General features: G+C 39.5%; 4 protein-coding genes across 8 annotated transcripts; 1 reads left to right on the top strand and 3 right to left on the bottom strand.

The window, feature by feature from the left end:
• Nucleotides 1-26: 26 nt before the first annotated feature.
• On the bottom strand, nt 27-1546 carry LOC104821674 (sec-independent protein translocase protein TATA, chloroplastic). The gene is made up of 2 exons (XM_010552619.2): nt 1184-1546; nt 27-359 (listed from the first exon to the last, which is right to left on the bottom strand). The coding sequence occupies exons 1-2, from the start codon at nt 1496-1498 to the stop codon at nt 222-224; spliced, it is 453 nt and encodes a 150-aa protein (XP_010550921.1). The 5' UTR covers nt 1499-1546; the 3' UTR covers nt 27-221.
• A 291-nt stretch (nt 1547-1837) lies between these two features.
• Nucleotides 1838-4837, bottom strand: LOC104821675 (basic leucine zipper 63). 4 transcript variants are annotated; one of them, XM_010552623.2, is made up of 6 exons: nt 4438-4837; nt 3849-3924; nt 3559-3691; nt 3124-3199; nt 2905-3030; nt 1838-2443 (listed from the first exon to the last, which is right to left on the bottom strand). In XM_010552623.2, exons 1-6 carry the CDS (start codon nt 4738-4740, stop codon nt 2120-2122), a joined length of 1038 nt encoding a protein of 345 aa, XP_010550925.1. In that variant the 5' UTR covers nt 4741-4837; the 3' UTR covers nt 1838-2119. The 4 variants fall into 4 exon arrangements, with proteins under 4 accessions (XP_010550925.1, XP_010550923.1, XP_010550924.1 ...); XM_010552621.2 differs by having other exon boundaries at nt 3559-3721; XM_010552622.2 differs by having other exon boundaries at nt 3849-3945.
• Nucleotides 4838-6602: 1765 nt separating this feature from the next.
• Nucleotides 6603-8957, top strand: LOC104821676. The gene is made up of 4 exons (XM_010552624.2): nt 6603-6932; nt 7506-7700; nt 7937-8118; nt 8362-8957. The coding sequence occupies exons 1-4, from the start codon at nt 6644-6646 to the stop codon at nt 8683-8685; spliced, it is 990 nt and encodes a 329-aa protein (XP_010550926.1). The 5' UTR covers nt 6603-6643; the 3' UTR covers nt 8686-8957.
• An 805-nt stretch (nt 8958-9762) lies between these two features.
• On the bottom strand, nt 9763-12792 carry LOC104821677 (GDP-mannose 3,5-epimerase 2). Of its 2 annotated transcripts, XM_010552626.2 has the most exons (9): nt 12630-12792; nt 12096-12153; nt 11768-11972; nt 11281-11486; nt 11113-11206; nt 10896-11025; nt 10657-10789; nt 10355-10562; nt 9763-10244 (listed from the first exon to the last, which is right to left on the bottom strand). In XM_010552626.2, the coding sequence occupies exons 3-9, from the start codon at nt 11969-11971 to the stop codon at nt 10089-10091; spliced, it is 1131 nt and encodes a 376-aa protein (XP_010550928.1). In that variant the 5' UTR covers nt 11972; nt 12096-12153; nt 12630-12792; the 3' UTR covers nt 9763-10088. The 2 variants fall into 2 exon arrangements, with proteins under 2 accessions (XP_010550928.1, XP_010550927.1); XM_010552625.2 differs by lacking the exons at nt 11768-11972; nt 12096-12153; nt 12630-12792 and having other exon boundaries at nt 11281-11741.
• Nucleotides 12793-13216: the final 424 nt, after the last annotated feature.

Genomic DNA, 13216 nt, shown 5'->3' on the forward strand with positions numbered 1-13216 from the left:
TCAGCAGGACAGGCAAAATTTATACATTCAATCCCCAACAAAACCTCTTACACGAAAGATCGTTTCTCGATTCATTTTCTTAGACAAAGAGATTTGATTACAAGATGGGGGCAATGCCTTGAAAATTATTGTGTCCTAATGAGTTCCTGATCTAAACTCATCAAATATATTGTCCGAGTTTCAATCTGGTAGCTACAAGAAAAAAGAACCCACAAGTCTCATCATACACTCTCCTTTGAGGTCGAGACCTCGGCTTTTTTCTCTTCTGTGATGCTCACTTCCACGGGTTTCTCAGCAGATGATGAATCGGTTGGAGGGTCAGGCTCCTTTTTTAGCTCAGACTCGAATTCCTTTGCTGCCTGCATGATTTCCAACCCCACAGGACTTGTCAGCACAATCATATGTAAATCATCATCGACAAAAGAATGAGACATGAATGATCATGTGCTTGGAAATGCCTAACTGTGATTGAAAAACCTTGATAGTGTAATGATCAATGGTAAACAAAATGACCCTGCAAGATTCAAAAAGTGCAAGTCTTGGCATCCACAGAGAGGCGCATCTTACAAGAGCTCCAAGAGACACAAGGCAGAAACGGCTAAGGATAAAGACACTAACTAATCTCACACAATTCCTGGATTGGTTTCGGGAAATCGGAGTCATTATCAGGCAATTGCCAATTGGGTTTCAAGGTTTCTTCTTCACTTGATAAATGTCATGATATCTAGTAAAGAAAATGAAATGAATTAAGGAGCCACAGTATCACAGCTCTTAGCCTAGTATTGACATTTCTCCTCTAACCATTTCTCGTAGAAAGGAGACATTAACCAGCCAAATCTCGAATCTTTTCCCTCTCTATGATTTTCTCGCAGACCAAACAGTACCTACCAATAGAATATTAAGCACCAGAAACATTGAAAAATCCAAGATTTATGATACTTTACATCCTTTTCTCCTAACCCAAGCATAAAAATCCAGAAGATTTTCACACATCGTAGAATATGAAAATCCAAATTTACAAGTTTTCTCATTTTTCCATAAACTAATTATACAGAGCAGTGAAAACCCATCAAATCGAAGCAGGCATAGAAGCCCCATATACTGAAATTTCGAAACTTTCCCTCAGTTTCCACCATTTTCTCCCAATCCAAACAATACCCAGAAAAAGAAAATTTAAACCAACCTGTTGAAAACTCTTGACCGTCTTCCCAATACTCTTCCCAACCTCGGGAAGCTTCTTAGGTCCGAAAACCAGAGCAGCGACGCCGGCAATCACGACCAGCTCCGGCACTCCAAGGCCAAACAGGGCGTTACAAGTGAAACGCTTCCGGGTTGGTTCGGGTCGGATTCCGGGTCGACCCACCACAAAATAACGGGTCTTATATCGGGTCCTGGCGAAGGAATCGGCAGCGACTGAGGTGGAGAAGAAGGAGGAGCGAGAGGAAGAGAGAGGCAGATAAACTGGTGGACGAAATAGAGTCGCAGCAGATGTCGCCATTGCTGCTCTTTTTTTTTTCCTTCCTTCTGTCTTTTCAGATTTTTTTTCCCTCTTTTGTCTCCGCTTTATATTAAACCCACAAAATAATTAGAGTAAAAAAAATTAATTCTTTAAATGTTTTACCGAAAAGAGTTTTTTCCCACATCCCTCTCTTGTTATGTGTAATGTGTATACATAATCTATATGATGTGTTATGTTTATATACATCTTTATTAGATTACATGATTTTACACATTTGAAAAGGGTTCACACGACAGTACAAGAACCCAGATTCTTCCTCTTATATAACAGAAAATGTACAATATTCTCCATGTTACCATTAAAAAAAAAGCAAGGAAAGAATCTAAAAAAATATGACATAATCATAAACTTGAAAACAAACCCAGATGAAGAAATTACATCCAGTAGCCCTAAAGTGGAGTTTGTCTGTGAATATATACAAAGCTAAAAGCAGGGGAGAAAGCTAGAAACTGGAATGGCACAGTTACAGCAGCACCGAGAGAGAAGGTTCCTAACAAGAAGAAAGAATCAAGAACGATAGCATGGAACTGATGAAATGTCAAGTTAGATCCCCAAAGATGTTGACAAAAGTGCCTTGTCTGAAAAATTTCAGTTAAATAGCTAAGGTTGGGAGGCGCTGCTAATACGTTTCTGCAGATGCTCCAAACTGGCAACCCTGTGGAGTGAAGCTGTTCTTTCCATCTTGCATGCAGTCAAGGCCTTGCTCGTGGCTGAAGAAATCTCGATCGCTGTGTTGTCTGTGTTACTTGTGGCTAGAGAATTGTTGGGGGAATGTCGGAAAATGCGGTGACCGGGGTCATCTGAGGATGTCTCTGAGAGGCTGCCATTGAATGAAGGAACAGATACCGTGGAAATGTCGGGTATGGCCTGTAACATTGGGTTTAAGCCTGTGATTCTCTTGACTCTCTCCTCAGCCATTTTCACCTGGAAAAATGAAAATGTTGAAGAAGGCTAAACATCCTATCCAAAACTGAACTGAAGAGTCATATTTGAAATTAGGGATTTACCGACTATGGTTATGCAAAAATTATACCACAAAAGAAGGTGGAGGGGCTGTTTTCACCATTTCTTCACCAAAGTAACTTTTGTATTTGGAAGGTTAAAACATGAAATGAGGAGAAACACAGATAACGCCTACCGATATGGCTACAGGTCGTTGCAGTTTAACAGGCAAATGGTCTCAAGAAACAAAGGAATGATCAGATTCTACTGGTCCATAGAGCTCTTCTTTATCCTTGTTCATACTGAGGGCGGCCAACAATGGCCTAGCCATAACAACAATGGTCCTACCAACATCTAACACTAAGTTACGTGGGGCTATGTATGACTGCAATCTGGTTGAAATTCAGTTCCTCCAATATCCTGAGAACCATTGAGCGTATTACCTTAGCTCGTAATGTTTCAACATTCGCTTTCAGAACTCTGTTTTCCACAGCCGCGTTATTGAACGTCTGCGTTATATCCGTGAGACGCTTCAAGAGATTAGAATTCTCTGTACGCATCTCTGATACCTGCCAAAAAAACATGAAATCATTCATGTCTTGAATGAGAGGGGGAGAAACAAACAAGTACAGAAGAAAGAAAAGTTGTGAGAATGTGCACACTTGTGTCTCTAGCTCAGTCAAGTGAGCCTGCTTTCTTCTCCTGGATCTTCTAGCAGACTCCCTGTTCGAAAGCATCCTGTGGAACAGAAAACAAACAAATACATTCAAGAACAAATCACAGACAACAATTTCTGTTTCACCACAATGTCCAAAGCTCTTTATGACTGCTCCCCGAAGATTTCTCTTTCAATTGAACCATAATGCTGGTAAATCAGGACACGCTATTCAGTTCTGTGGAGACAACAGCTGATTTGGTCTTAAAGAATCTAACTTTGCACTGAAGATCAAGATACGATTCTTCACCATGAAGCTGAGAATTTGTTTTCCTCCGACATCTTTGGCTGGTTGGGATACCGATTCATCGAGCACAAAAAAAAGAAAAAAAGAAAGAGGAACTGCAACAATGAGAAATTAAATACAAGGAAAGTAATTTACCTTCTCACGCGTTTAGCATTGAGGGGGTCCGTATTTCCAGTTGTTTCTGTTTCACCATCAGCTTCTTCGTCGCCAGAGAGCTCAGATCCACTTGTTGTAGACTTGCCCGGAACACTAGGTTTCTTTGGTGCAGCTGCACATGAAAGCATGCCAACTTCATTGACTGCTCATGAAGCAAGAACAACATGAGTAGAACTCAATACGTGGTTTTCTAAAATCCATTCACGGCCAGTTACTGAATCTCGTAAAGCATTAGTGATGTGAATGTGTATGGTATGAGAAGTGCAAACCTTTGGAAGAAGCAGGAGATGCCTGTTCCGATGCACTGGAAGCCTGTGCTCCACTGCTGGCTCTACCAGATGTTTCCTGAGGTTTTGTGAAAGATGCCTACCGATATTAAAATCGTAAATGAATCAACTTTCATTTGACCAACAAAGATTTATATTGTGATATGATCTGATACAGGACACCCAAGAAAATTTTGATGTAAAATGCAAACATTTCTTCTTCTAGTTCTCGGTTAACAATCTCCAAAAGGAGACAAGTTTACTCCGAAAATCGAATGAGCCATTGATATAGTACTCCTCGAGACCGAGCAGTCGAAACAAATGGGAAAATCAGATCATATCACGGGATATAGTTTCATGCTACGTACAAATCTTAATGCTTCATAAGGCGAAGCCTCTATGATCTGTAATAAGATTGACGTGACATAGGAATTAGTTCAGCACAAAACCCATCTTATGCTCCAAGTTTCTCGGATACCAAACATGAACAAGAAAAAAACATGGAAACAAAACCAGGAACGACAACACAACGATGTCTTTTTCCTTTGAACTTGTATCGATCCGACGGAGAGAGAGAGAGAGAGAAGCATACCCTTTTCATGGCTACAGCAGCGCAAGCTAGGTTGAGTTTGCTCTTCAGGTAAGCCCGATACTCCGCCGAATCAACCGGAAGACACGGAGAAGGAGGTCCTGCGTCTGAGCTACCATACGCAGCCGTAATATCTCCGGCACCGGCGGCGGAGGAGGAGGATGATTCTTGGATGAATCGCTGGAATGCCCATTCGGATGCGCTACGGTTCAACCTCGCCGTTCCATCGGTATCTCCGGAGACTGCATCCACCGTATCCTTGGCCGTCGGAGCCGGCCAAATCTCGCCGGAGAAAACCCTATCCATAATTTTATCCTTTCTGCTTCAGCTTTTTCCTACAATTTCTCGGGAGATGTGTTTTCTCCTTATCCAATTGGCCAATCTTCATTTTTATATAATGTTCCTTTTCTCAATCTTCATTATTCAGCGCTTTCTTCAAAAACAAGGCAATATTTTAACAACCCCGCGTTTTTTTACCCCTTGCGAAAACATCACTAACTTGTTAAAATAACACAAAAGCCCTTGTCAACTATACGGTCAGCTAACCAATACTTCTTCCCTTCCAAAAAACCTAAAGATTGAAAAGGAAACTGAATTGGTGACATTATTACAATTTTTGTAAAAAATAAATAAATATAAATAATAAAAATTATGTTTGTATGCAAATTTGAACTAATATTTTCAATTTTTTACTAAATAAATGCGAGTCTAACTTTTCTTCGATCTATCAAATTTCTTTTTCGTTAAAAAAATATTTGATTTGATTGTGTAATTGACCCTGAATAATCTTTAAAGATGCATACCAGTAAGGGACGCAAGTGGTTATCTCCAGGGTCATTGTTGTAGATTCGAAAATGTGTGGGCAGAATACGTTAAACTTTAATGTTTTAGGCACCTTTGAGTAATTTAAATTTAAATTTATGATAAGCGCACAAGTAGTTTGATAAAATAGGAATTATCCAGCCCTTTTCCGGATCAAATCCGAGTCAGGCTGATGTGGCAAGAGGGGCATTATGGTAAATAAGGAAGTTGATTTTCGTCCTTTTAAGGATATACTATTTGGGGTTTTTTCCCTTCATTGGTGGGTCCATTTTTAAATTCCCACATGCAAATTTTTACTCCCTTCATGCACGAGAGACAAGATTAAATTTAAATAATTACATTTACATACATACATACATATATATATATATATGCATCCGAAAAACCCAAAATGAAAGTGGCAAGAAGGAGCTTAATTCAGTATCATTTAATCAGCAATACTTATATCCATACGAAAATACCCTAAGACTAATATACATTTGATTTTTAAGATATTACTAACTATCATATAAAAATCACTTATATGATAAGAGAAGTAAAATATAAATCACTAAACGATTTTATTCCTGTATTTAGTTTTAAATGAATTTATAGTATTTTTCATCACATTATTCGAGATAAAATTAAATCTGTGTGTGTGTATATATATGGCTAGTGGGTGGTGGTGATGGGATATGTTGAGGGCTCCGTCGGACATTGATTGGCTCAATTCATTAGGGATATATATGGATCTAGGCCCACTTATATCAATATGGCCCACCTGGGCCCACATGCTCAGACAGGTCTCGTCTTTCTTAATCGCTTTTAGTCGGGGGGTTGTTTGGATAAAATTAGGTTGTAATGATAAAGCTCATTTTTAGCGGATATTATAATCATTAATGCATTAATTGTATTCGATAATTCATTAAATTGATCCTCAAAATTTTACTCCAATTGAAATTGTTAATAACGTCGTTCCTACAATTGTTTGTTATGCATGTCTATGTCTGCTTATTAAAAGTTATGTATATATATATATATAATACGACTGTTATTCAAAAATTAATATTTGCTAAATAAATTGAAATTTGAATGGATGATATGTTGATTAAAAAATAAATATTTTCAGATTTGCCATCCAAAAAGCCCATTTGCTGAAACGAGGCTGTGCTGTCGGTATATACATACGAGGCCCATTATATAGAAGAAGACCGGCCCATACGTTTGATTGGAAGCCTAATGGCATTTATGTAATTAAACAAGATCCTGAGGCGTAAATAAACTATTAAAAACAAAAGAAAGTCCACGTTAACTGTTCCGTTAGTCAATGCAAAAGTACCATTTTAGTTTTCAAGGTCAATTCGCTTCCCCTCTCAGTCGCGCTCTCTCTCTCTCTGTCTACGGTGAAATGTCTACCGGAGGACTGACGATCTTCGACGGTGCCGAGCTCAGATCCGTCGACCGTACGCCACCGGAGCTCGGCGGTTGCGTGATCGGAGCTCGTCTTCTCGAACTTGCGGAATCAAAGGTCTCGGAATCGCTGTCGGGGCTCTCATTGCCGCCACACCTCAAGGAAGCGGCGATCTCCCGAGTCTCTGCCGGAGATGACGTCACTTTCTTGCGTACGGAGCTCGATCCGGAGCAAGCATCCGAGAAACTGGGAGAATACGTCTCCGTCATTGCCGATGCTCTTAGAGGTACCGGATTAATATAGTAGATTATGTATGCAGAATGCTCAACCCTATGAAACTGTAGATCAATCGTTCTCGGAAGTAGTTTTTACCCAATTTTAGGGATATAATTAGAAAAAGTGCATGAACTTCAGAAATCTGGGTGTTGATTTGATACTATTGTCTGATTGATTGAATCATGGTGGGTTATGTTAGTGTGAGATCAAACAAATCGTCGGTCTAATTGTTCGAATGGACCCATGTCTCCGTCTGATTAACGCGGCAATGCCCCAAACGTCTGTCTTTATTTCATTGCAAATGATGATATACGAAGAGCAGTTTGCAGAATTATGTGCAAAAAAGAGGGATCAAGTCTGATCGTTGTATAGATGCATATCTTGTGTATGTGGTGGTTGATATTGGTCATCGACGTTTTTTTCTTTGGTTGAAGATCATCGAAGTTATGGACTTATCATTGTTGGAATCTCTTTTTCCCGTTTTATGTTGTTGAATGAACAAACTTGGCTTGTTTTTAAAGTTTGATTGATAGAGAGGATCGAGATCGGTTACAGCCCTTAGTTCCCTTAATGTGATTCACAGATGATCCAATTGTGGCATCAATTCTGGATGGGAGTACTCTGAGGCTGTTCTTGGAGGACGAAGATGATTTTGCTATGTTGGCGGAGAATCTGTTCACCGATTTGGATGTAGATGATAACGGAAAGCTTAAGAAGAGCGAGATAAGAAATGCTCTCGCTCACATGGGAGTTGAGATGGGTGTCCCTCCATTCTCAGGTTGGTTCTTTCTTGCATTTTGTTTTGCCTTCTAGAATCTCAATCTTTTTCGATCGGTTTAAAATCTCGGGTGTCTTGACACAGAAGATGTGTATTCCTCAGTGATCAGTCCTTTAAGTTTCAATATTGTGACAGGCAGTTGTGCATTTGGGATCTATAGATTAGAATCTAATATATCCAAGCATTCATATTTCATTTCCGTTAGACTTTGACGTGTTTGGGCTATTTTCGAACAGAATTTCCTGTCTTAGATGACATCATCAAGAAGCATGGAGCTGAAGGTGATGACGAGCTGGGGCAGGCACAGTTTGCGCAACTACTGCAGCCAATTTTACAAGAAATAGCAGATGCACTTCATGGGAAACCAATAGTCGTCGTCCAGAACATCAAGATTTTTAATGGTTCAAGGCTGCGCAAGGTAGTCCATTGTCCTTTGCCCTTTTCTTTTCATCAGATATTTGACGATTGTAAGATATTTTATCTAATGATTCTTCTACCATAAACCGTACGTTAATTTGGATGCTGATTGGTTTGATATCCACAAAGTTTTGAGCTTCACTTTGATGCCTTTTTCCCTGTATGCTACGCACATATTCTAGCATACACACAAAGTTCTGTATCTAATTGTGGATCTTTGACCGATTTGTTGAACCCTTCTCAGCTCCTAGCAGACGAGAGGCAACTGAAGGATCTTGCGGAGAAGATCATTCCAGAAAAGCCCGACGAGAAAGATGGGCGAGCAGAGACAGAGATCATACAGGCCTTCCTTGAGAAGAGCGGAACAGACTTGGGCTTGCCACCGTTATCTTCAGACAACGAGCAGGTGACTCTTCTCTATGAGAGTGTCCTTCCCCGGGAAAAGAACGAAGAAAAGGGAGTTCCTACCTCCAGGGAAGACGGGTTTCTGTCCACTCTGAATGAAATACTCAGGAAATTCGCAGAGCAGCTCGAAACCAATCCCGTGGACTGCCGTGTCAGTCCCTAGAGGACAGCCACTCTTCAGGTGGTACATATACATACATATATGTTCAAATGTCCATCACAAGCTAAAACAGAGCTTCATATGCTATTAGGCAGTTCTAAGAATCAATCTTTACCAACACAATCTTTTCTCATTGGCGTTTGGATCGTTGGGTTTGCGAACTTGAAGTGGTCTATATGTGATATTAAAGTTAATGTTATATGGTAAGAACAATATTGACATGAAGGTTCTGTATATTCATCCAATAAGCAGTGCAATATGTAGGAGTCGATGAATGTTCTTTTGAGTTCTGACATAAATTATGTGGTAAAGCATATTTTTAGGCAGTTTTTTTTTTAAAAAACAATCATCTTCTAAGTTTTTGTGGACCGTAGAATTTATTTTTGGATTCTATAAAAGAGGAATATTCTCCGAACTATAATTATAATCATAAGAATTTCCAATATCACATCCACATCAATAGCTTTTTTTCCTTTGTCCCCCCACACAACAAAAAAGGAATACCTTTTTTGGACCGTTTATTAGCTTTTTCAAAGTGGACCGTACGAAATTATTATTTTTTCCTTGATGAATTTTATTTACATTCAATCATATAAAGGAAAAAACACTTTCAACCAAACACATAACCGACGGTCCAACACAATCCAAGCAAATTGAATATGAACCATAACATTTGGCGGTTGTAAGTAAAAAACCCATAATTATAATGTGATGAATAGGAGTTTATTTGGAACCAAGTATCAAGATCTCTTTATTAAAAAAAAAAAAGGCATAGAGACATGATAAGATAACTTGGCCATTGGATTTTTTTTTCCTGTCTGTTTCATTACAAAAAAAAAACCCAGAAGAGAACGACACCCAACTGCAAATTCCAGTGGATGATGAAGAAAGGACCACAAGAAACAAGTGGGTGAATGTAGGAAGAATATGATCAAGAACAAGAAGAATCCAACAAGACATAATAAGGAGATAATACGTATCCAGTCTCAACACAATCTACCAATGGAGCGTTTGTCTCTGAAATCGCGTCCATGGCCAAACCCAGAAGAGATGCGTACACAAGAGAGCAAACGTTCCAAGTAGAACAACCGCCAAATTCACAAGCTTTGACAAGTAACATAGTTGATGATTCCCCATCATGATGATGATGATGATGACGATGAAGAAGGTTATTACAAAAAGGAACAACACGGGAGAAGAAAAGACCAAACTCAAAAACACTTATTCATGCTTTTGTCTACCTTAAACAATATCTGTATGTCTTACAATAGAAGAGCTTAAACACCACGAGGAGGTAAATGAAGACACTAGCTGATTGATGATACCTTAGATATATAGCCATCGCCCTTACATAAACTTTCTTGTAAAAGCGGGTGGGGGTGAATTCAGAGAAAGCTGAAAACTTTTCACTCTTTTCCATCGGCGGCACGGAGAGAGCCCAGCTGAACCGGAGCTTGAGTTCCCACAACCTTGGAAGACCCATAAGCCGAAACATCAGCACCTTGAGACATCTCTTTCTCGATATGTTCCTTGATCCAGAAGTATGTGATTCGAAGCCCGTCCTGTTTATCCATTAGGATGAAACGTATACAAGAGTTTAAACGATTTGGGCATTATCCAGATTACAGTAAAAACGGGTAAAAAAATGTCCATGAAGATGCAAAGTTTGTACCTTTAATCTCATCGTGGGAGCCCATCCGAGCTTTTCCTTGATCAGGGTATTGTCAGAGTTGCGTCCACGGACACCTTCTGGGCCAGGGATATGGTGGATAGGAAGCTTTTTGTCCTCGAAGCTGAGGACCATCTCGGCCATCTCATTCATGCTAACCATTTCATCGCTTCCGATGTTTACAGGCTCACGGAAATCTGATTTTGTCAACCTAAAAGATGGACAACAATCTCAGGTTCAGACAAGAATCAGTTGAATTCCACCTTATGTTATGGTTAAGTGACCGTAAATCATACGATGCTCACCTAAGAACACCTTCAACGCACTCGTCGATGAAGGTAAACGAACGGGTCTGAAGCCCATCTCCCCACATCTCAAACCTATCCGTGGAGGTGAGAGCCTTTCTGCAGAAAGCAGCTGGAGCCTTCTCCCTTCCACCTGGATTTTATGTTTTAACCAAACGGGAACAACAATCTCGACGATGATGAAAACGGCGAGTAAAGAAACAAGTGATTATAAGCAAAGAAGAAGAAAAAGATTTTACCTTTCCATGTCCCAAAAGGACCATAAATGTTGTGGAACCTTCCAATGCGGCACTCAATTCCAAAATCTTTGTTGTAGTGCTTGCACAACTCCTCAGTTGCAAGTTTCTCCAACCCATAAGCGTCTTGAGGCTATATCCACAAATAAATTTATCCATCACATGAGGAAAAAAAATACTTTATCTCTGCCAAACATGTGATCAGTAAGGGGTCACAAACCTCTGCAGGCCAAGCATCTGATTCCTTCAGGCTCACATTAGTATCCAGCTGCTTGAATTCTGGATAGATACAAGCACTAGATGCATAGAAGAACCTGAACACAAAAAGCAAAAGTGTCAATCTTTAAACAACCTTTAAGCAAACTCGAGTTGCTAAACATGATCTCACCTCTTAACCCCATTGATCCTAGCAGCCTCGATCATGTTGAAGCTGATCATCGTGTTGTTGTACATGATGACTGAGTGGTTGGACTGGATGAAACCCATCCCACCCATGTCAGCAGCTAAGTTAAAGACATGGTCAACTCCATTGGTGACCTTGAGGCAATTATCCATCACCCTGAGATCAACAAGGTGGAATTCATGGCAGAACATGTCCTCGGTCATGTGCTCGTTCTTCTTCCAATCAGAAGCAATAACGTAATGCCCTTCGCTCTTCAGGCGACGGGCAATGTGGGAAGCGATGAAGCCTCCAGCACCAGTGATTGATATCCTTAGTTTCTCAGAAGGCCAGTAGGGCTCTCTCTCAAGCTCCTTGTAAGTGTAGGCACCATAGTCAGCTCCATTGCTGCTTCCCATTCTGCAATGAAGAACAATACACAAGAAACTACAAAGCTTTACATGAAACAACTAGATCTAGGTTAATGGCAGAACATGTCCTCGGTCATGTGCTCGTTCTTCTTCCAATCAGAAGCAATAACGTAATGCCCTTCGCTCTTCAGGCGACGGGCAATGTGGGAAGCGATGAAGCCTCCAGCACCAGTGATTGATATCCTTAGTTTCTCAGAAGGCCAGTAGGGCTCTCTCTCAAGCTCCTTGTAAGTGTAGGCACCATAGTCAGCTCCATTGCTGCTTCCCATTCTGCAATGAAGAACAATACACAAGAAACTACAAAGCTTTACATGAAACAACTAGATCTAGGTTAAACCACCTTACTCCTCGAATCATGGAACTCGAAGGAAAGTACCAAGAATAGAACATTACCACTTGTGTCTAACGAATCACAGAAGATAGAATGTATTTGCTGTTCTACAGGATATTGCTTCATTGATCGAGAAGGAGAAAAAACATGAATCAAAAGCAGGATGAATAAAGGAATGCCCAGATGTTCTAAACCGAAGCCAATTATAGGCAAATTTAAATAAAATTCACTCAAAATTGAACAACAAAAACACACAAAAATCTTTGAGTATATACCTTGCTGGAATATGTGGAAAACGAATCACGGAACAATCGAATCTCATGCAACAACAACAAAAAGACAAAACTCCATTCGTCTCGTCTGAATTTGAAAACGGCAATCGCCTTATGTTCATATATATTCTGTTGTTCAAACATTGCCACTTCATGGGAAAAGCAATTTTCACATAAAACATAACAGCATCATGCTTCGGAAACACAAAGCGAAGAAAAATTTGCATGCCCAGAAAAACAATCTGTCTGAAACCCAGACAGAGAATGGAATCCCGATAATACATGGAGGAGGGAATCTAGGCGAAACCCGGACCAGATCTTTACCTGAAAAGCTTCGAACTTTTCGAAGAGATCGGAGATGGCGGAGGAGATAATGCAGAGGGGAGGTAAGAGAAGCGATGAAAGGGTACAATTTTGCAGGAGTGAGGAGATGTATGTGTGTGTATATATAGAGAGAGAAAGTCGAGAAACAGAGCAACACCACTCGTTTTGATTTCCCAGTGCAATCCTTCTGTATTTACTGCGGTCAGGGGGAAGAGAAATCCCGAATAGGCAAAAAAACCCCAAATAAGTCCATTTTTTTTTTTAAAAAAAAATATTTTTTCCTCAGCCTATTATTTGTTTCCATGAATTTCTTCGAAACATTGTATTACATATTAATATAATAATAACAAACATATGATTTTTTACTAATTTTATAAAATTTATATTTTATAATCTAAAATAATTAATAATTTACATTTCGCCTGTTTTTTTATTTTGATTAGTGAAATTAATGATTCAGCAAACTCTGAAATCGTTTTTCCTAAGAAAAACCAAAATTGATGCATTGTCTCAATCTGTATTTCAGAATAAGAATATAAACAAAACATTACGCAAAAGGGTATTATTGTTAAATTCGGAAATAATAA

The sequence above is a fragment of the Tarenaya hassleriana genome, unplaced genomic scaffold, assembly GCF_000463585.1.
Source record: "Tarenaya hassleriana unplaced genomic scaffold, ASM46358v1 Cleome34, whole genome shotgun sequence".
Taxonomy (NCBI): domain Eukaryota; kingdom Viridiplantae; phylum Streptophyta; class Magnoliopsida; order Brassicales; family Cleomaceae; genus Tarenaya; species Tarenaya hassleriana.